The 21,715-nt window shown below is 51.1% G+C and overlaps 7 protein-coding genes across 7 annotated transcripts; 5 read left to right on the top strand and 2 right to left on the bottom strand.

Moving 5' to 3' along the window:
• Positions 1-581: 581 nt before the first annotated feature.
• POX_b02380 (Acyl-CoA dehydrogenase apdG) lies at positions 582-2,551 on the bottom strand (the record flags this gene model as incomplete). The annotated part of the gene is made up of 4 exons (XM_050111294.1): positions 582-1,075; positions 1,139-1,880; positions 1,948-2,240; positions 2,437-2,551. The coding sequence occupies 4 exons, from the start codon at positions 2,549-2,551 to the stop codon at positions 582-584; spliced, it is 1,644 nt and encodes a 547-aa protein (XP_049971640.1).
• Positions 2,552-5,877: 3,326 nt separating this feature from the next.
• On the top strand, positions 5,878-6,492 carry POX_b02379 (uncharacterized protein; the record flags this gene model as incomplete). Its single annotated transcript, XM_050111293.1, has 1 exon — positions 5,878-6,492. The coding sequence occupies one exon, from the start codon at positions 5,878-5,880 to the stop codon at positions 6,490-6,492; it is 615 nt and encodes a 204-aa protein (XP_049971639.1).
• Positions 6,493-7,219: 727 nt separating this feature from the next.
• POX_b02378 (26S proteasome regulatory subunit rpn2) lies at positions 7,220-10,935 on the bottom strand (the record flags this gene model as incomplete). The annotated part of the gene is made up of 5 exons (XM_050111292.1): positions 7,220-7,546; positions 7,617-9,866; positions 9,922-10,448; positions 10,510-10,679; positions 10,796-10,935. 5 exons carry the CDS (start codon positions 10,933-10,935, stop codon positions 7,220-7,222), a joined length of 3,414 nt encoding a protein of 1,137 aa, XP_049971638.1.
• Positions 10,936-11,445: 510 nt separating this feature from the next.
• On the top strand, positions 11,446-12,816 carry POX_b02377 (uncharacterized protein; the record flags this gene model as incomplete). The annotated part of the gene is made up of 1 exon (XM_050111291.1): positions 11,446-12,816. One exon carries the CDS (start codon positions 11,446-11,448, stop codon positions 12,814-12,816), a length of 1,371 nt encoding a protein of 456 aa, XP_049971637.1.
• A 519-nt stretch (positions 12,817-13,335) lies between these two features.
• Positions 13,336-14,427, top strand: POX_b02376 (uncharacterized protein; the record flags this gene model as incomplete). The annotated part of the gene is made up of 2 exons (XM_050111290.1): positions 13,336-13,586; positions 13,692-14,427. 2 exons carry the CDS (start codon positions 13,336-13,338, stop codon positions 14,425-14,427), a joined length of 987 nt encoding a protein of 328 aa, XP_049971636.1.
• Positions 14,428-15,558: 1,131 nt separating this feature from the next.
• On the top strand, positions 15,559-18,044 carry POX_b02375 (Lipase 5; the record flags this gene model as incomplete). The annotated part of the gene is made up of 3 exons (XM_050111289.1): positions 15,559-15,822; positions 15,920-16,764; positions 16,817-18,044. 3 exons carry the CDS (start codon positions 15,559-15,561, stop codon positions 18,042-18,044), a joined length of 2,337 nt encoding a protein of 778 aa, XP_049971635.1.
• Positions 18,045-19,955: 1,911 nt separating this feature from the next.
• Positions 19,956-20,585, top strand: POX_b02374 (uncharacterized protein; the record flags this gene model as incomplete). The annotated part of the gene is made up of 1 exon (XM_050111288.1): positions 19,956-20,585. The coding sequence occupies one exon, from the start codon at positions 19,956-19,958 to the stop codon at positions 20,583-20,585; it is 630 nt and encodes a 209-aa protein (XP_049971634.1).
• Positions 20,586-21,715: the final 1,130 nt, after the last annotated feature.

Raw genomic sequence — 21,715 nt, 5'->3', positions numbered from 1 at the left:
CTTGCGTATGCAGCAGAAAGAGACAAATGTGTAAAATGAAAAGTACTGTACAACAGGAGGCAAGGGCGATGAATCCCCGAGAGGCTGTGTCAGCAGTTGCGGGTTCCAATGGAGGTGAATGGTCTCGACTGCGCGGCGAACTCGGGCCAGAAAGGTGCGCACCTGGTCTCTGTCTCCCACCCGAATAGGTCTGTTTACGTCCACATCCCGCTTTTGATGTACGGCGACTAATCTTTATTGAGCGCTCGTGGCTGAACTCACCGAGACTTCAATCGGCCTCCAAAAGGACTAGTCAATGACCTCGATTGATTTGCAAGATACTTCAAGATCAATGTACTACTTTGAAACACAAAATGAGCAGAATGGAACTCATCATGATTTGAATAAGTGCACTCTTAGAAGATGGAATGAAAGATCCGACTGAGTGATATATACTGTAACAGGACTGAGGATGGAACACGACCACCGTCACATGGGCAGTGGCGAGAGCAGTCAAAAAAAAACGATCCATGGAACCTTGGAAGACTGTTGACAACAGAATAGTTTATAGCTGCTAAAATCTTACTTCAAGGAATTCTCGATCATAGCTTCATGCCAAACATTTGGTGGACACGCAGACTCTGTCGCATGCTCAAATCCAACATGATTTCCTCACTTCCACCGGGGATAGCATAGGCGCGTACATCGCGATACAGACGTTCGATCTTACCACCCTGGCCACCACGGCTGTAGCTCAGGCCACCGAAGATTTGACTGGCCTCTCGGGCACAGAACTCGAAAACTTGTGTCGATTGGGCCTTCAACCCCGCGATGGCACCGCCCAGCTTGAGCATGGCCTCGGTCTCTTCCATGCACTGGCACTGGAAGATGATATTCTCCAGCCAGTTATAAGTGGCCTCGATCTGGCGAGCCATGTGAGCCAGCTTCATCCGAATGACGGGGTGGTCGATAAGCTTCTTGCCGAATGTGCGGCGCTTGTGGGCGTATTTCATGGACTCTTCATAGCAGACGCGCGCAAAGCGGACGCATTGAATGACAATGCCGATACGCTCGTGGTTGAAATTGGTCATGATGACTATGATCAATTAGCGAAACTACTCTCGACAAATGAGTGGCCCATTTCGACTGCGCCACTTACCCTTGAAGCCCTGATTCTCCTTGCCGATCAGGTTCTCCACGGGGACCTTGACGTCCTCGAAGGTGACATAGGTGGTGCCGCTGCTCCAGACGCCCTGGCAGTCCATGCGACGAGTGCTCACGCCACCCGCTTCGCGCTCAATCAGAAGCACGCTAATACCTTCCATGCCAGGCTTGCCAGTGCGCACCGCTGTGGTGAAGTAGTCAGACCAGACACCGTTGGTGATCCACTTCTTTTCGCCGTTGACGATGTAATACTTCCCATCTTCTGAGAGTTTCGCCTCGCAGCCGAGATTGGCGACATCACTTCCGGCGTCAGGTTCAGTGATAGCCAGGCAGATCCGCTTGTCACCGGCCAGGATACCAGGCAAGATGCGGTCAACCAACTCCTTCTTACCAAATTTGACTAGGGGCGGGCAGCCGATACCAAAGCCGCCGATGAGGTTCCAAACAAAACCGCCGCTACCGGCCCGCGACAGCTCGTCAGTCAGCAGCATCTCATGGAACAGATCCCACCGCTCCGGCGAGACCGACTTGACTCGGTTAGGGGTATGCTTTTCGGGATACTTGACACCCAGCAGACCGGCCAAGTAACCGCGTTCACCCATCTGCTTGTAGATGCTTTCGGGGACCTGCTTGGCCTCATCCCACTCGGTCACGAAAGGCTCAATCTCTGTGTTGACCCATTCCCGAATTTCCTCACGCAGAGCCACATGGGAATCATTGAAGTAAGGGGATGAGTACTACAAAGGAGAGAAAGACGTTAACCACGGCCATCCAACCGTTCACTGTCGCGATGCAATAACTTACGCCTTGGTACCAGGACGGGTCGGCAAAGGGAATGAGATCGCCGAATGGCTCCAAGGGCTCGGCGGTCGCAGCAGGCTGGTAGTCTGTCGGGGTGGTTTGCGCGACCGGAGCAGATTTCTTGGGAGCGGCAGCGGGAGCTGGCGTCGGCTCCGCGGCCTTCTTGGTATTCAACGAGCCGACCTGCAGCTGCGCCTTATACTTCCTCAAGATTCCCTCGTTGTGATACTTCCAGAATTGCTTCGAAGCATCTTTCCCGGCGACTCGCTGAAGAACTGTCCCGGTGTGAGTTTCCACTGGTGGATCAAGTGTTGGTGGCCGGGAAGGAGCTGGTGTGACTTACTCTTTTTCCCACCTTGAAGTCGGGGAGAATAATTCGGACAAGGTCAGCGCATGTGATTCCCCCAGGCAAAGTCACGCAGCCAAGTGGCAGCCAAGGCCCCTCGCGTGACCACAACCCATCCATCGCTCGTTGCGGCGACCTGCACTCACCAGGATGTTCGTCTTGGAACTTGGTGACATCGTACACGTCCTCATCGATCACGATCCATAGACTGTCGCCTTTGCTGTGGGACGCGACGTCGTCCTTGCTGAAGGTCTTGGACATTGTCGTGGAGGGTCTACCGGAATACGTGGGGAGAGAGAGGTGGGATTTGTTAGAGAGGATTTCACGCATGTAGGATGTGCGTCGGCAACGATCGTAGGAAAACAGAAACAAAGTCAACTCTGGGGTAAGATGGGGCGCATCCACCATATAAATATCTCCCTACAGTAAAGCACGGGAACCACGGGCAGGTCCTCATGTGGCAGCACCGGTACACCGTCCCTCTTCGTCTGCCCCGGCTTCCCCACGATCACAAAAAGCTCAATGAAACCTACTGGTGGGAAAGCCTCGGAGCATGATGACCCCCTGCATTTCGACACGATCTGGAGACCATCAGCTGCTTCCCTCGGTCGTTCCAGTCGCTGATCAAGATGGTCATCGCCGTTCTGCCAGTTTCTCATTGGCTGCATTTGCGTCATCAGCAGGTCAACATGCCGAGGCGATTCGCTTAGCTAAGCTCCGGGCGACCACCGCAACATCCATGTGAGCATGTGAAAATGGGTATCAGGAGCCGTTGCATTGATCGCTACAAGGGAAAAGGACCTGATCGGAAATACGAGTGGCCCAGTTCATCAAGGTGATTATTTTAGTGGGCCGCTTCTGAAAGGACCCCATCAATGATTTCGGTGTTCTGACTGTGCATGGTGCCTAGCGCTGCAAATAATACATGCTGGAGTCCGTTTTTCACCGGCCTCTGACCACCGTGGCCGCTTTGAAGCCCCCGGGTTGCCACCTATAAATAAACTGATATTGACAGAGTATGTCCTGTAAAGAGCTCCCTTGCTCGTTGCTCAATAAAGGGCACACTGGCTAGCACCAGGTTTCGTATGTGATGAATTCTATGCACGGGGCCGGTACGATGGTCAATTCCAGGCAATGCGGGAGGACAAAGCCTTTTAGTTTGTATTCACCGACTGGAGATCGTCTACAGCCTTCCAGCCGTACATTCAATATGCATTGTAATCAATCTTTGACAGGGACAAACTTACTTGAAAAGAAGTCAGGTTCTCATTCTGAGACCAAACCAGAAGGTCAATTCAGAGAGGAGATAAGATAAAATGTCAATAGGCTCAAAGGTCTTTTGACGCGTCTGACGGGCCGAAGTAATGATCCCATCTCTCGATCACCAAACGAGCTTTGGATGTAGAGAGCATTGGCGGACGTCAAAGAATCATAATACTTCGACTAGGTTCAGAGATCAAGGCAATCGTGAGATCAAAATCGCTAGAACGCAAGAGAAGCTGGTAGATGCAAAAGCGGCCAAGCCAAGAGAAAGGTTCAAGGCATTGTAAATGTTGAGATAGGGGGTCTCTTGAGACTGGTGAAAAGCTGTTCATAGAGACAGATCAAGGTTTGAATATAATCGGGAGCCAGAGACGTCAAGAAGTCAGGACCACAAGAGATTAGAGGGCCAAAAAGTGGTGATGATGAAGACTTTGACATAATCATGGATTTGACGCGGCCGAAAGATGAAGGCCGATCGAAGATGGAATTGGTGGCGACAATGTGAAGGCACATGAACCGGGATGACCTAGCGATAAAAGAAAGGGTGAGAGGGTCAAAGATTGAAGTGAAGAGGGCTCGATGAACAAAAAGGAAAGCTTGAAAGACAAAGGTGGACAAGAGACAGTGAGGTGCAAACAAGCTGTCATAAGGGTGTATAACGGTGTGAGGTAACGCCACGCGAAAAAGATGGATAACGAGGGAGATGCCATGAGAGCGGTATCAATATAAAGGCCGGAAGATGAGAAGAGCAAAACACTAGCAAGATATGGACGATGAGGCATACCATAGCTGACAATAACACGGGTAAGGTATGTGAAGATTAGCCCTCTTCCAGGTCCAAATAACCCTGCAGTACTCGCATTGTGGCTGGTCCACGCTAAACCCATCCAGGAAGCGTACCAGGCTTCTCGGATAGTCGGAGCTTGCCAGGCTCTCCTCCATTCAGCGCTATTTCTCTGTCCACAAAGACGAGCATATTCCCCACAGCTCAGCTCCTCTAGGCCATATCGGCCGTGATACAGGAGCGTCGAATGAAATGCTGTAGTGTTCAATCTGTAGCGTGTCAACGACGGGCCAATCCAAAGAAACTCTCAGGGTCCTCCTCGTTGGGCTCTCCTCCATTTAGCGTCATCTCTTAGTCCACAAAGCCGAACGAAAATTCCACAGGTCGACCCCTGAGGGGTCGAATGAACCTGGCAAAGAGCCGAGAATGAAAGGAACAAGAAATGAATGGAGGTGAAAAGTCAAGAAGTGGAAGGAGCTATGATGGGGGCTGGAGGCACGTGAAATGAGAATTTGTTGAGGTGGAGAAAGAGTAGGCAAGGATGAAGTAAGAGAAGAGATGGGATGGATAGTAGGATGGACGGCAGGAAGAGTAGTAAAATTATGAGTGATATGGCAGCGGTAGCTAGGAATTGTAGGAGAGGGGAGAAGCATGAAGATTATAGCTGAAGAACTGAGGATGGAAAACAAGAGGAGCTCAGAAGGTGAGAAAGGTAGAGTACCAATCTATACCTGAAGAGAATTGTTTGCCCGCTAGTGCATTTCAGGCGGTAACTGGGAAAACACTGGCGTCCAGACACACTATCTATAGAGATAGCAAATCATCCGATCATTCAGGTAGCACATTAATTTACCTACTAGGCTCCAATTCTGGAATATTTGTTATCAGTCTGGATAGGAAGGTAGGTACCAGCATCAACTGGCGACGGCACATACATATTCCAGCTAGAGCATGCCATGCTTGCCTGGATAGCATGAGAAGCCCATAGATCTGCAGTCATTCCAATCTCAGCCATCATTACCAGACCACTTAATGTTTGTTACAGGCTCCACTCAAAAAAGCATCTATCAGGTTATTGAGAGTATATATATCCTATTACGCGATATCCAACTGATGAGATGCGGCTCCGACGCAGGATCCCGCACTTTTACAAGGCTCGGGCCGAGCCCCACAACCCCACGTCGCCCTCTCTCGTGAAGCATGAGGAAAAGTCATACTCTACTAGTTTCTGAAAACTTTGACAACATTCATTAGTTGGCTTGTACTGTTGTCATGCAGAGGAAGTTTTGTCTCAGTAGTAGCATATCCGATGTCATCGCCCCTAATAAAAAATGTCACGCTTGTAATCTTCACCACCGCTCAGATCCATTTTTAAGCAAGTCACTACCGCTCAGAGCAAGAAACCCCCCTGTGCTCCTGGTCACAAACACATGGTGAAATCTGTTGATGAGCCACGCATCTCGATCAGAACCAGCAGAGTTACCCTTACCATCTTCTCATCAGGCTAGTGAGGTCATATACCCAAATACCCAAATACACGATGTGCCCCTCATATGGGTTGTCGGTTGCCTACGACCCTGTCATTTTCATCGCTCGAAACCCGTATCGTCAACGCAACTCGAATTTGGAAAGATCAGAGAGTGACCAGACAATATGGGCCAGTCTTGAATACACAAAGTCATGCTATGAGCAGGCTTACGGGCGTATCACGGGTGTCTGCGAATTTCACATCATCTCGGGGCCATCCTCACTTCACTTATTCGAGGACAGCGATACTGCTCAGTTCTTTTCAGACCACACCTCTCAGCTTGAGAACACAAATCGCAGAATGATGGTTGTTCTAAATGGCTGGAACAGCTTGACTTCTGACATAGGTACATTCAACATGTTTTTCAGAGAGCATGCGCCTCAGATTACCCTGCGAATCTTTGCCGATCAACCGCGCTCTTTCTACCAGGTCAACGTGGCACAATTCTTCCAGCTGCTCGATTGCATAACGCAACTCAATGAAATGGGGGGAGGAGCTACAGAAGAGGAAAGCAGAGGGGATGTTACTGAGCTCCTGCGTTGCATTGAGGCCCGGCTGGAATACTCTACTGGTCTTTTCTACCATTATTTTGTGGCAGGCGGAGGCGACAGTTTTAATCAAATTTGACCGTTCATGGAACGGACTTGAGGGTCCACCATGAAGCGAGTACGGGACACGCAACCAGGCTCTATTTACCGCCGAGATGCTCGCGAAAGACGAGGAGGAGGTACTTGGTGAAACTCTGGGTAGTAGATTGGATATGGGCGTTCATTGGAATAGCATCAGCAGCACTCTTTCCGAGGCATCCCACCGTATTCCATTAATATGTTTCACTTCACCTACACGCGGGTACCTCGATCATGGATGTTCTAGTTTGACGTGATCTAGATAATGACTTCCATTCTTTTTGCAACAAAATGTTTCTGTCGTCGCTTGATTTCCTTTTCCATTGCGTAAGGATCTGGTTTGAGGCAACAAGTCTGGCGGTACGAGCTGCCAGCTGGTCAACAATGTCACATTCACACAATATTTTCCATTCGTTTGGAGGGTCCTGACGGAGACGGGTAGTGGTGAGGAAGACAACTTTGAATGCAGACAGCAGCTGGCCCAACCTATTGGGGGACTGTGCAATGTACGAGCTTCGCAATTACTTACTAATACGAGCAACGATTCAGGTTGTTCTCGATATGAAAGTACCGGACTGGGATCTACTGCTCGTAAAAAGGAATGTCCGGATAATGAAAAGAATTTGCTTCATACACACAGGCCTAAATGTAACCTCCAGAGACATGAAATCCAGTAAGTCTACTAATACATTGACCCTGCGTCAAAGGACATGGGAAACCCAGGTCCATTACTCGTCTTCGGCATCTGTTTCGTACGTGAACTCGTCTGGAACGGGCGCATCTTCGGCGCCCTCCTCGTCTTCATCTACAGCGGTCAGAACACCGGCGGCGGCCGCTGCACCACTTGCAGAAGCGTAGTCGGACAAGGCAGCGCGAGCAGCAGCACGGGAAGGTGTCTGCAAGGCGGCCGCGCCTATCGCAGCCTGAAGTCGGTCTTGAAGGGTTTCACCCGCAGAGGCGGGGGCCTGAGGCTTCTTGCGGCTCGCCTCAAGCTCAATTGTCTCTCGAGGCTCCTCGGGCTGGTTATCGAGGACGACGACCACACCGCCAGTAGGCTAAAGTGAATTGGAAATGTTAGATAAAAGTCCTTCATGACCGAGAGAGAGAATGGAAGAAGAAACATACCCTCTTGACAGGCTCATAGCGAGGATCAGGGAAAGTCAGGTATTTGAGCTGAGGCGGAAGAACTCGAGACATGTTGTCAAGCTCGTACCCGACCTTTTCCCGTTCTGCCTTCTTTCTTTGATTGTCGACAACGGTCTTCTCGCCATCCTTGGCGGCCTCTTCTCCGTCAACGGCAGCAGCTCCCTCCTCAACATCCATCTTCTCGGGTAATTGATCTGAAAGCTTGGGTGTCGTTGGCGTTTGATCAATGTCCATGCTCTCTCGGCGAGCCTGCTTCTCTCGCCGCTGTGCGCGGCGCTTAGCCTGTGCAGTAGTAGAAAGCACCGCAGTCTTGACCTTCTCGGGAGCTTCTTCGGCCTTCACTTGTTGCTCAGGGGGGTAATCGAAGAGACTGGGTCGGGTGTTGCTGTGGAACTTGAACTTTGGGGCTTCCAGCTTCTGGTCCACACCAATCACCGCAGTAGGGGTGAAGCTGAGGGACAAAAAGTGAGAGAGGGGGAACCAGTACCAGTACTGCACAAAGACAGCGGCACCGACGATGCCCGGCATGTTGAGGTTGCCAGTTTGAGTTTGCAAGCTGATCGTGCAGTTGCGGCCGCCAGCATCGATGATACCCAAGGCTACAGCGCAGCCAAACTTGGCCATGGCATCTTCGTGACGATCGCCAATCATCTTCAACATGGCTTTTCGAAGGCTTGTGACACGGGGATTCATGGCCTCGTTTTGTTGAACGAGAACCATGGACAAAGCAATCAAAGCACCCTGGCGGACGAAGTCCGTTGAGTCTTTAAGCATTGGCTCGAGGAGGTCAATTGCTTCGTCCAGCCCAGTTCCGGCGCAAGAAATACCCAAAGCCATAGCGGCACCGTAACGGACATGAGGATTGTAGGACTCGGAGAGCAGCTCCACCATGCGCGGAACGCTCTGATGCTTCCGGAAGAGAATGAAACCCAAGCTCAGCACGGCGACACGGCGAACATCATCATTGACGTCGCTGACAGCAACATGAAGAAGTTTTCGAACAGCTTTGTTGCTACCACTGCCACAATAGGCGAGCGCAATGGTCATGATACCACCGTAACGAAGGGTTGGGTCAGGGTCACCCAAGAGCCCATTGATGAGCTCGTCGGCAGCTTCCTGTCGACCATACATGATAAGAGCCATGCCCATCGCGAGGCCACGGACGATCTTCTCATGTTGAGTGTCGTGTGCATACTGAATCATATCCTCAAGTGCTTTCATATTGCCAGTGCCCAGCATGACGAGACCCATGGCGAGACCCACAGCCTCACCATTGAGAGCAGAATCGGTGTACAGGACGTTCCTCAGGTCCTCGTAGATGCCCTCATCGCCCGTGGCCATACCTGCAACACCAAGACCCAGCGCACCACCATGCTGCACAACCTCTTCCGTTGCCTTTTTGAAGTAGTCTCGAATAATGTCAACAGCCATGCCGCCGTGATTGGCGTATATCAACCCATAAGCATACAATGAACCTCCCTGGCTATAGACAGAATTGGAACCGCCCCCGACTCCAGCAATCTGGTCTCTGGGAAGGTATGGCTCCAGAAGGGTTTGTCCTTGGTTCAAATTTCCGCGATGAATGACACCTAAGGCAGCCGTGGCGGTGAACTTGGACCAGTTGACAGCCTTTCCAAGCCACTCCAAGTTGTCACGGAAAAATTTGTCTCGGGTCGTGCCAGCATGCATGAAGGCGTTCGAAATTGTAACTGCGGTATGGAAGATAGAATTGCGAGCTTCCAGGCTGTCGCGCACCTTATCCAATATCGCCATGTCTGTCTGGTTGTTTTTATAGAGGAATTCGAGGTTAAGCTCTATGGTCTTCAAGCCATCAAGGATTTTGAGAATGTTCTTGAAGGCAAGTGTTGATTCGTCGGAAAGTTTAGAGTGCTCATTTGATGGCCGGGAAGAGTTCGATTGGTCATCGAGCAGTCGGTCGGACTCCTTTGGTTCAGCGTTTTCATCGTTCGCAGTCTCAGCCTGAACTTCAGGAAGCAGTTCGTCAATCTCCTGGCGAACCTTTTGCAAGAACTCCTGAGTACTATTGTCGTAAAGGTCAAAGGAGATCTGATAAGCTACTGCGAGGGAGCGAGAGTCACCCTTCTCGACAAGCTGGCGGAGAATGCTTGTGGCCATCGAATGTTCGTTGAGGTAGACAACGCACTTGGCGATCGAGAAGTAGTCGGGGGCAGGGATTTCGTTGAGCAAATCGAGGATGAGCTTGAGAATCTATTCAAAAACCGTCAGACATTAATTGGCCAGCGGGAAATAAAAGTAGACAAACCTCGCTTCGAAAGGCCCGCTCCTGAACAATGCCCATACAGATGTCCAGGACGTATTCCATGAGCTCCTCACTTCTGCGATACTCGCCTTGCTGCTGCTTTTTCTCATCTTGGCTGGCGCGGAGGATAGCCATGCGGAGCACCTCCAAGCTCTTGGCCTCAATAGCGATGCCGATAACTTGGCGATACCGCTTTTGGCGGAAGCACTCCTCAAAAAGTCGCTCGATGACAGCCTGCAGTTGCCCTTGTACACCACGCTTCAAGACCAGCGATGTCTCATCCTGTTGAACGCTCGAGTTGTCTCCGCTGGGGCGAGCAGCATCAGCGCCTATGCTCTCTTCGCGGGAAAGCAATGACTTGGACGGCAAAGCAGACTTGGAGAATGGTGTGATCGGGGAGGTCAAGCTCGCAGATGTACTTGTCGCGCCGTCGCCAGAGGCCGGGAAGGAGTTGTTGAGATTGACAGATTGATCGCCCCGGCTACGTCGCTGAGCGGCGGAAAGAGCGATAAATGTGTCAACACATTTAGCTGCATTGATAGAGACGATTAGCAAATGAGTGCGGTGAACTCCGCGCGGTTGACAGCTCACCAATAATTGTCTCTTCATACTCGCCACCACTGTCTAGCTTGAACAGCTTGCCTGCACCGAGTGCCAAAACCATACTCTCATTGTATTCCTGCAAATGATAGTACACCTTGGAGGCAACCAGAGCTGCAAGTTCGCGTTCGGGGAATGATTCATCTTCGTAGAGTGCCTCGCTAGATGGGGAACGTCAGTCTTGTCATGGTGTTTTGCGGTGGCCAGATCCCAGCGATGAAGCCACGGGAATAAGCCATGAAAGAGTTGGCTGCATATAGAAGGGTATGTAACTTACATCTCCGGAACTGCATTGACAACTTCTGTCCAGAGGAGGTCGATTTGCGAATCTAGTGACTTCAACGCGAAGACCTTGAGCTCCGGATCGGGCTCCGAAAGGAAACCGACCAAGCCGGCGGCGGAAGCAACTCCGACCATCTTTCAAATATTGTAACTTATGTCGTTGAGAAGTGAGATGGATTCCGCTCGGAACGACCGTGCCGTGAGATGGGTGAAGAAGCACTGTTGACCGGGAGAAGCTCGGGGAAGCAGGGGATTAGCTCCCAGCAACAGTATCAGAAGACCAGATGTTAGGTCTCGGATAGGAGATGGACCGAGAGTGATCTGTTAAAGATAGCGATGAAGCACTTGAGGAAGCGGAAGAGAAGTCACGATGGGTTTGGTTGGTGGAAGCTGAGAGCAGACAGCCGAAGCTTTGCAGGCGCGAGTCAACGTCAATTGAGCTGACTGTATCATCACGTGACATCATGACGCCCATGTGGTTTGAGAGCGTCAGCTGCCAGTGCCTCGCGGCATCCGGCTGTCCTGTCGTTCGAAGACAGTAATGGTATTTAAACGGCGCCCACTTCTCCCCCCAATTACTTCTGGGGCAGCAAGGCTATTCCTCAATCTCATGAATTTATCCTTCCCATACTCTTACTTCACAATATGTCGATAATCCTGCCGCTACGAGGCAATCGGCTCTCGGCCCTACCAGCGGCCTCTTCAGCCTCCATTCGTGATCCGTTGTCGCAAATCCAGCGGCAGGCCGATTTAATCCAGAAGATTCTTCAGGAATTGATCGATGCTCAGAGTGAGGGCTTGGCAGTAGGTCTTGGTCAGCCCTCGCTAGAGGACACACTCGATTGCAGCACCACACGTGCGCCGGTTTCAGCTTTGAGAGCCGGGTCGCTGTCCAAAGCACCTGGCCAGCGATCAACACCAACACCTATCGGTCTTCGAGCGGCAAGGCGAGGAATAGCACGGTCGATGCACGATCTTCTCAAGCTGCGCCAGACCGAAAGCTCTGTCTTGCTGTCTCAAGAAGACCAGCGAGCCGGCGCACTTGACGAGATTCGCGACTTCAAGTTGAGGAGAGAAGGTCTGGAGGAGGCTTTGTCATCTATATTCACTGACCGGGAAAGCCAGGAAGCAGGCAAACTTCGAAAAGAAGCTAGCGCCCTTGATGCTGAGATTGGTGAACTTGAAACCAGACTGTGCGAAATGAAAGCACGTCATCGCAATATCATCAGCAAGATCTCCCGCATTGAAAATTCTGTCGATGCGAAACGATCTTCGTATACGGAGGCCTTATCTCTTCTTCAGTCTGACGTAGATAATTATCTCCGTAACCCGCCCGTCCAGCAAATGAGTGGGCAGACAAACGAGTCTTCGTTCTACTCCCTAAAACCAGACCGACGAACACTCGAGCTAGCGCAAGAGCAATGGAAGCTTGAGCAAGAGCACTTGCACCAAAGACGTCGGGAAGTTGATGCAGAAATCGCTGCTCTCGAAGAAGGAGGCGATGTCTGGAACCGAGCCATTGCCGATATCTCAGAGTTTGAAAGTCTTCTTCGAACTCAAATGTGCCGCCACATGGAGCTTCAATCGTCACTGACGTTTTCAGAAGTTGACCCAACACCGTTACCTCTTAGGGAAATCGCTGTCAAAGTCTCTAGAGAATTGGACAGGACAATTTCGCGACTTGATGCCTTCCTGGAGCTTGCCAACCAGCGGGAGTGGAAATTGCTGGTTTGCTGCCTTTCTGCCGAACTTGCGGCGCTTCATGAAGCCAAAAGAATGCTGCTGCCGGCCTTTGGAATACCTTCACGCAATGATGCACCTCCTTCAAATGGTAACTCATCCGAGGATCAAGATTCAGCTGAATCTCCGCCGCCTGCAGAGAACTTGTCTCATGACGAGGAGGGTGGTGATCGCGACTCAGAGCCCCCGGCAGATCTTCTGCAAGATGATGCGACTCAGAATACTGACACTGTCCCGCGATCTGATGATGACGAACCAGATCCTGCGTGGCTATAGTCTCATCACCTTATCGTCTCCACACGGATAGATCCATTCTCATCACACGTTACTGGCGATGCTTCAGGTCTATTCCCATGCTTAGAGACAGTAGTCGCAATTCATACAAATGTTCCCATTCGGTCCTTAAGGTCAATGTTCATTCGAGTAGAATCCTTGCCTGGGAAGGAGTTTCCGCGTGCAACAGCGGACGGAAGATCGATAGGCATCCCAAAGCCAGCGCGGTGCTATGTGCATTGGAGGTTAGATAGGATCGAAAATCTCGAAATTATCACACAAATAGAAGTATTGGAAATCGTTCTTGATCCAGAAATTCAAGAGGAGCATGGTTTGACCGGATGAGTAGCTAACATACATGATCTACTGACCTAACACACATGTTTGATGGCAGCAGTTAAAGTATGCCTAGGAAGTTGACAACTTCCTGATTGGAATATTGCTCCACTCCACCTCCCGCCAATCTTACATCCCAGACTGCCTCCTACTCCCACTGACCTACTCTGCACAGCGTCTTCAGCGATGGACTTTCCAACGACGTTAGCGTTCAACCTCCCATCGGTCCATGATCACTGTCAGTTAGAATGCCGCCTTCGATTGCCGTCCTCGCTCAGAAGCAAAGATCTCGGACAGCACTCAACCCTTGGAATTCGAGGCGCGATTATTGCACATCCCTATGCCCCTTTAGGTGGCTCCTATGACGATGCAGTAGTGGACTTCCTAAGCTCGGAGCTGCTACAAGCCGGGTATGTAGTGACAACATTCAATTTCCGGTAGGTTCTACAGCGTACCCATCACTAACTGAACGATTGTTTCTTTATCCATTCTGTCATGAGTCGTTTCCCTCGGTGCATCCAGCCCACTGACAGGATCTGAAGGGGTGCAGGCGGCTCAGGAGGGCGCACCAGCTGGACCGGCAAGCCTGAATTAGGAGATTATGTTGCCGTCTATGGGTTTATGCTGCGATATCTCCATCATCTGCACACAGCACTGTCCGTCGAACCGACGACTCGTCTAGGCGGAGCTATTCATTTGATCATTGGTGGATACTCATTCGGATCCCTCATCGCCTCACATGTTCCGACACTTGATGTCATGCTAGATCTATTCAGTGGTGCGCGACGAAGCGAAACTCCATGGACTGCAATTAATGAGATTGGTGATGCTGCGAGGACAATCGCTGACGAATGTCTCCGGCATCTCCGCTCGGCCCAGGAATCGCCGACTGATCACCGTGATGTGTTTGACCAACCATTACCTCACGCAGCGACGCAGATCTCGTATCTCCTTGTGTCACCATTGCTGCCGCCCGTCAGTCAGCTGCTGACTGCTTTCTCGGCCCTCTCGGTGACTCTGGGGGGTCGAACCTCCACAGAAGGACGACCCGCCGGTCGGCCAATCGATCAGCTAAGCGGGTTCCGAACGCTGGCATTATTTGGAGATCAAGACGCTTTTACATCTGCTCGAAAGCTCCGACGTTGGGCTGAAGACATGAACTGCATCCCCCAGAGTCAGTTTCGAGGCTGCGAAATCCAGGGCGCTGGTCATTTTTGGCGAGAATCTGGGGTGGAGACTCGTGCGAGACTCGCTCTCCGAGAGTGGCTCCAGTCATGAGGAAGCACCAATTTAGTGACATGTGATTGATGCGGCAATCTGGAAACGGGTATATCCTCGTACGCTACAGACTGCACATCAGTCCTCGCGGGGCAGTATGGATCTGGTGGCTCGCATAATAATACCTCCACTGCGTGTGGACTCTGCGTGCGCAATTCTCGTGTATCTCATCGTCCACTCGGGACTGAAATAATGTTCAAACCTCCACCATGACCCTCTCAACTCTTCACGTACTTGTTTGTTGAAGGCGCATGAGTTGCTGCCGATATCGCAAGTCCTAGGCACGGTAAAATTCGGAACTAACCCACTTTCAGCATCCAAGAGCCGCTCGTCATGGCTCACATGCAAACACATGTGAGGCTGACCTGGACGAGAGCAGCTTCTCGGCCTATCAGCCGCCCAAGCAGGTCAAGTCGACGGCCCCTCAGGCCGATGATCAGGCAAAGCAATCCCGCAAGGAGAGAACATTACCTGAACTACGTAATGTAAGCGATCGACCAGCAGACTTACGGAAGTGATGCTTGTCTCCAGACATGCACCCTTGCCACACCATCGAAGACATTGAAAGCCTATCAATTCCAGTTGTCCAAGGTAGTAGATCAAGATCGGGTTGAAGATCCTTGCAGATGTGTTCATGCCGACCAATGCAGCGGCGAGCTGAGCGGGCCGGACAGGAGCAGGGGGCCAAATAAGGTCATCCGTCATAAGTCCATCGCGAAAGTCTATCCCAGATCTATCAGGGTTCCCCTTTTCGGTTAGTGAGGCATTTCTCACCCAGTTGATCACACCCTTTCTGGTCCTCATCGTCTCGGCCCGTTCTGGGGGGGGGGGAAGGAAACAGAAAAGTTGGGGTCACCCAAGTGGGTTCCCAGGCGGTCCGCGTGACGTTTGTTCTCCTTCAGACCGCCAGATTCCATGTTCCTTCCTTTGTCCTTGGGTGTTCTCTACACGTCTTCGACTCGAAGCGTCCTTTGTGCGATATCTATATCCCAGTGGAAATTACTCGGTCGCAGAATCTTTAGCACAAGTCTCGTTCTTTGTTGCTCACGTTGGTCGGAGAATTTACTCTTGTTCCCCGAGTGGGCCAAATGACCCCGGCTGTATGGCTTGGTTCAAATGCGCAGACCTGCGATGTCGATGCTGGGCGACTCCACAATAGTTCAACCATCATGCAATAAATTGGACTCAGATAGTGCGGTCTCGTTCGCCTCAACACCGCGGCGGTCTCTGAGAAACTCCCTCTCAATTCCCACTTTTTCCTCCATCGTCAAGGACTCGTGGAATTGGGCCGGAGAGACCCTGCATTCCTTTCGCGATGGCTTGTCGGCGGACCAGCGAAGACAGAAGGCAGACATTGAGAATCGCAAACAGGTGCTGTATCTGAAAATTAAAAATGTGAGTCTTCACGGGAATCGAAACGTGAGCGGCCCCTGCACTGTCGCGGACGGCTGCATCTGAAAAATGACCCGACTGATCGTACCTGAAATCGTAGGCTGTGTCGTACGAGGAGTGGTCCGCGAGCGCGGGTGAGCTGGATCTGTTGGAGGACAATGTATCTTGGAAGCGTACAACGGAGTGCTCGGAATATAACCCTGAGCTGGTTCAGGAACGGTTACAGCAGTTGGAGGAGGCGCGTATCAGCTGCGACGTGAGTCGCATGTTGTTTCTCGTCCGAACTGCGCTGAGTCGCGATTTGGGGAACATGAACAATGCTTCCTTGTACCGCCACTCTCACACTGGAACGAAGGACCTGATCGACCGGTATATCACGGCTGCGCTGGATACTATCGACACCTTGGTGGACTTATCCGTACATGGCCGCTGTGACGGGCTTGAACTCAAGTATATACTGGACCAGCTCCTCGCTGCACGCCAGGCTTTTGGCCGAAGTGCGCTTCTCTTCTCCGGTGGTGCCACCTTCGGAATGACCCATATTGGAGTTCTCAAAGCTTTGTATGAATCAAAGCTCATTCCGCGCATCATTTCTGGCGCCTCGGCTGGTAGCATTGTGTGTGCGGTGTTCTGCACTCGCACCGATGATGAGTTGCCAGCCCTACTGGAGACCTACGTGCACGGGAATTTTGCCGTATTCAACGAGGCGGGTCAAGAGGAGAATATTTTCCAAAAGACTGCTCGATTCCTCAAGTACGGGTCCTTCCTTGAGATCGACCATTTGGCCAATACCATGCGCGCTTGGCTTGGAGATATCACATTCCAGGAGGCATACAATCGGACTCGACGAATTTTGAACATCTGCGTCTCAAGTGCGGGCACATACGAACTACCTCGACTACTCAACTACATTTCTGCGCCCAACGTCTTGATTTGGTCGGCCGTGTAAGTTGCAGTCTTCCATCCCCTGAGGTATTTCTTTGCTCATCTAGTTCAGTGCCGTGTCCTGCTCTGTGCCCCTCGTATTTCGTCCATATACCCTGATGGCCAAGGACCCGCTTACCGGAGAAGCTACTCCTTGGAATGACCTTCACAGGCAATACATTGATGGATCTGTGGACGGTGATCTGCCAATGACACGTCTGTCGGAAATGTTCAACGTGAACCACTTCATCGTATCGCAAGTCAATCCTCACGTCGTACCATTTCTGCCGAAAGAGGACGGCCCGATCATATCATCGGAGCCAAGCAGCTCTATCATCCCTCAGTGGGTGAACAAAATGACACATTTGGCAAAAGACGAGGTGTTATACCGGATGATCGTCCTGTCCGAACTGGGAGTCTTTCCCACCTCGATGACGAAAGCTGCGTCTATAATGAACCAGAAATACAGCGGTGACATCAATATCTACCCCGAACTGATATCGTCTAATTTCCCACGAATCCTCGAAAACCCAACCACGGAATTCATGTTACAAGCCTGCCTGAATGGAGAACGTGCAACATGGCCACGGTTGAGTAGAATCAGAAATGCGTGCGCCATCGAATTGGCGCTCGACCGCGCCGTTCAACAGATGCGAGCGCGTGTTACATTCAGTCCCAGCCGTACAGAGCTGCCAATGCACTGCTCCATTCGCCAAGCGATACACTCGACGGAAAACGGGATGGGCAGGGGACGTCTCCAGGACAGTCGACATGGCTCAAATCACCACGAGCTGGACATCAGACCCAAGGGTCTCCTGGCCCGCAGCGTGACAGCTCCAGGCTTACGGAAAGCACGCAGCACTGTCTCTCTCGAACGGCCGGGGTCGCTTTCGAGTGTACCCACTCGCCCCCAGGCACAACGGCGTCGATCGTCCACGACTTTTAGCAATCGTGCCTTTACTTTCGACTCAAGCAGTGAAGAAGATGATGAAGATGTGCGCGATTCCTTGGCCTTTTACTCTCACTATGCCCCTTACCGAGCTTCTCGCGAGAAATCTGTGGACGACTACGAACGGGGAAAAGAGAAGCATAGTCCCATTCAATCTCGCCGATCGTCTAGCTCATCCATGCGGCGGCGACGATCGGCCTCCGATCGGCAAGCCTCCCCGAGAGCTGTTCACTCGGCCATCGCCCGAGAGGCTTCTCTAGCCTTATCGCCCTCCTCTCGCCATTTACTCAATATGACACCATCTTTGCAGCCTGACTCTCCAGAGCAGTCTCGGTCAAAGATGACTTCTTGAACAGACACACCCTGCCTGTCATTTAAACTGTCTTTATTCTCTGAATTTCAGTCTGTTATACCCCTCTGTTCCGGCACGTACATATTGAGTCTGGATTTTTGGGCGATCGCATTCTGGCGGCATTCACGATACCCCGTACCAATGAAGATTGAGCCAACTTTTTTTTCTTTGATGTAAAGGAGATAATAGATTTCGATTCTTTCTTCCCCATGAATTGTCAAGCTTGGGTCAGATTTGCTGCCCGGGGTAGGAGGCGCGGAGACTGAGTCAATGCTGGCTTGCTGCAGCCTTTGCTTTGAGGAGCAGTAGAAAGGTGTCCAAGGAAATCGACTTTGTGGTCTCAATCGCAAATCACGCTATGCAAAATGCCTGGATTTGTGAAGAGTTCGATAGGCCAGTACTACCAGTGGGTGACTCCCATCATATTAAGCAATTTTGAAATTTTAGTCGTGTTGGACACTGCTGACTTTACTCGGTTTGTTCTGCAAGAAAGATGCAGGACATTTTCTCGAAAAGCAAACTTTTCCTAAAAATAACAGCCAAATTTAGCCGCACCACGCAGGGTTAGATTCTCGAAAGGGTCGCCGTCAGGTAGAATGTCATGCAAATTGCCGCTAATTAGTTTCTATTTTGGGCTCCATGTCAGAACAATTAACACCACCTGGTATTGAATTGTACCTAAGTACTGAGCCTTCCAAGTTGCTAATTAGGGATCACACTTATCTCCCGTTTCGGTCAATCAATCCTAATTTGCCTGACCTTGGCTCGACCTTTTTTTTTCTCCCTCTTTCACTAAGTTCTCCGCTCAGCTGCAGCATTCTGGCGCCACAGCGCCGCTTCTATTGGAGTTTGCGTTGGCGCTCATGTTTAGCTGTTGGCTTGGATATTGATCTTCCCGAAGCCATGGCAGCTCCAACGAGTCTCTGTTTGCCTCGCATCGCGCAAATCAGAGGAGAGACAAGTATTCCAGTCGACTCACCAAGCTTTAATATCCGAGCGCCTCCCGTTACCGTGAGACCTATACAGAGATCTCTGCTGAACGGGCCACCTGCTCAGATTGCGCATCCACATCATCACAAGAACCCTCATCCCCCACATCGTGACAAACCCAAGGGCAATCTCGTTGATTTGATCTGCAGACCCTTTGGTGACCCCGATTGACTCTGCCCCCAAGTGATCTTTTGTCGTGTGACTGAGTACTTCTCATCCTCGCCTAGCCTGTTTGACCAGAGTTATTGGCTGTCAACCCCCCTCACCAATTTTCAGATCCCTGTCTCGCCCATTTTGCAGCTTGGTCCAGTCCCATTTTGTCGGGTTTCACTTAGTTCCCCGTGTCTTGTGCCCTGTATGCATGTCATTGGAAGAGTCTATTGCATGAGTGCTCGGGTTGAGCTGCCCCGCGTCTATTCCCGCGCTTTCAGACACCGAATCTCTTACTATCCTGCACCGGTCTAGTCAGGATTGATACAGGCATATTTCAGGGCCTATCTGAATCCCCACTCTCCCCTACTCCTGCGATCTGATTCTCATCTTTGACTCTCCCAAGCGTGGTCGAAGTCTACCTCGCTCAAACGCCAATCACAACAAACATCCTGCCACAAGAGCTCGATTGTTCAAAGCAAAGCAGTCCACATGGCGGGAATAGTCAATAACTCATTGGCGGTCTTTCGTCGTTCGGAATCCACCAAGCCGCTACACACTAGATGGGGGGACGTGGCGATTTCAGTACCTACAGATGGATCGTGGAATCAATATGAGAACCCTCATCGGGCGAGAGAGAGACAGCTGTACGGCCCGGGTTTTGTTCCGGATTGCTCTCCTTCAGACCGGCCTCGCGAGAGCTTAGGTAGTCATCGTACGAAAGGGAGAGCTGTCCGAAGTGGAAGCATCGATGAAGCCAGTACGAGCATCATGGCCGAGAGATCCTCTGATGGATCCACGTCGCGGCGCGGATCGCTTTCCCTTGGTGGCCTGCGTTCCAGCCGACTCTCTGTACGCCTCGCATCACGCCCAATGCAGCTCCGTGGCGAAGTCTTGCCAGATCAAGGCGAGGAGTCCAATGAGCAGAAGAAGTCTGACTTTGCGTATAAACCTATCCACCAAGACTATCCGTCAGAGATCTCCGACACGTCGACGCAATCCAAGCATCGTTATCGGTATATCCCAACTAACGGCCGATACTTTGAAGAAATTCCCTCGCCACACAGCTCAAGAAGTCAATCAGCCATGTCTGTTCGCAGCGCCAATGCGCGACGAGACTCATACACCGACTCTCTGGAATCCTATGAGCGAGAGCGCGGCCGGGCCCACGCCCGACACCACGGACATCCAAGTCACTTCGTGGAGGATGACCGGGTTAGTATGGGGCCAAGTGTGGGTGGTAGCTCAGACAGTCCCAGGCCTGGTTCCAGCACTCTGCTCAGCTCTGCCCTACGGTCCAGGCGAAAGACCTCACCTTTTGTTGCAGCCGATCGGACGAGGTCATCCTTTAGACCGATGACCATCGCCATGGTCCCCGACCCCGAGGACATATACGATTAATGGGAACTTTTGTCTAAGAATAAATTTCATGAGAAATGAGAGCCCACTATTTTTCAAGCATATTTATGATGCCTTTTCTGCGATAAGCGGCCCATTCGTCGCAGCCATTTTTTGATCATTGCACAGCGCTCCCAGCGTCTAACATATTGAGTGGCGTGTCGTCATCCTTCCGCACCATTGAATTTCTTTTCTAAGCAAGTCACTATAGCAACAGACCCCGAATATACTTGCTCAACAATCTATAAAAATTCTATCACATCTCTTTGTAGGAACACATATTTTGCTGCTTGGTGATCATTTCCATCTAGTCGAGTAATCAGATACGTGCCCTTGGCGGATCCATGTTTACCACAAGAATGCTTGGCAATTGACGTCAGTCTGATTCACCGTCAGCAAAAGAGGCCTCATTCCTGGTCCGATGTTGGGACCGGACAATGTACCAGATCCCCGACGTTTTCCTTCAAGTTTGAACTTGTCCCATCTCATTGGTGGGCTGAATCTCCATCTCTTGCGCTCATCTTGGGGCGATTCTTGTTCCGACCGTCTCGGAAGCCAAGGGAACGCCCCTGGGAGAAGAATGAGACCATGAGCTTGATCACGATGACGGCATGGGATTGGTCCTGCTGAAGAAAGCTGCCAAATGGCAATTGATTTTCATTTCTTTGTTGCTCCGAGGCAGTTACTTTTGATTGTTCATTTGCTTCGATTGCACCACTTGGCTTGGAAAAATTCAAATTTCACCATACAACAGCAGTCAATCACGTCCAGAATCTAAGCATGGCTGACGCGGTAGTCCAGCTGTATTGCGGCGTCAAGGTATGTCGAGCGACTGGTCATACGAGAGAGTCGATCTGCACAGGACTGACAGTCGATAAAGAATGACGGCTGGGCAAGAAGGGCAAAGACTCGATGGCTGCTCAGCTCTGGTCCAAGACACCTGGCAAAGACAACAAAATAGACGAATCACAGCATTACTCCGAGGTACAGTGTCCCCCACCTGCGAGATCTCGACCTTCCGAGAGAAAGTGGAAGAGAGTGAAAGCTAATTGCGGGTGACATCAGATGTGGATGGGCACCTATCCATCAAATCCTTCTCATCTAGTTTCTACGGGAGAGCCACTCGCAGACTA

The sequence above is a fragment of the Penicillium oxalicum genome, chromosome II (assembly GCF_001723175.1).
Source record: "Penicillium oxalicum strain HP7-1 chromosome II, whole genome shotgun sequence".
In the NCBI taxonomy this organism is placed as follows: domain Eukaryota; kingdom Fungi; phylum Ascomycota; class Eurotiomycetes; order Eurotiales; family Aspergillaceae; genus Penicillium; species Penicillium oxalicum.
Note: the sequence above shows the minus strand (reverse complement) of the source record. Positions and strands in the feature narration are given on the sequence as shown.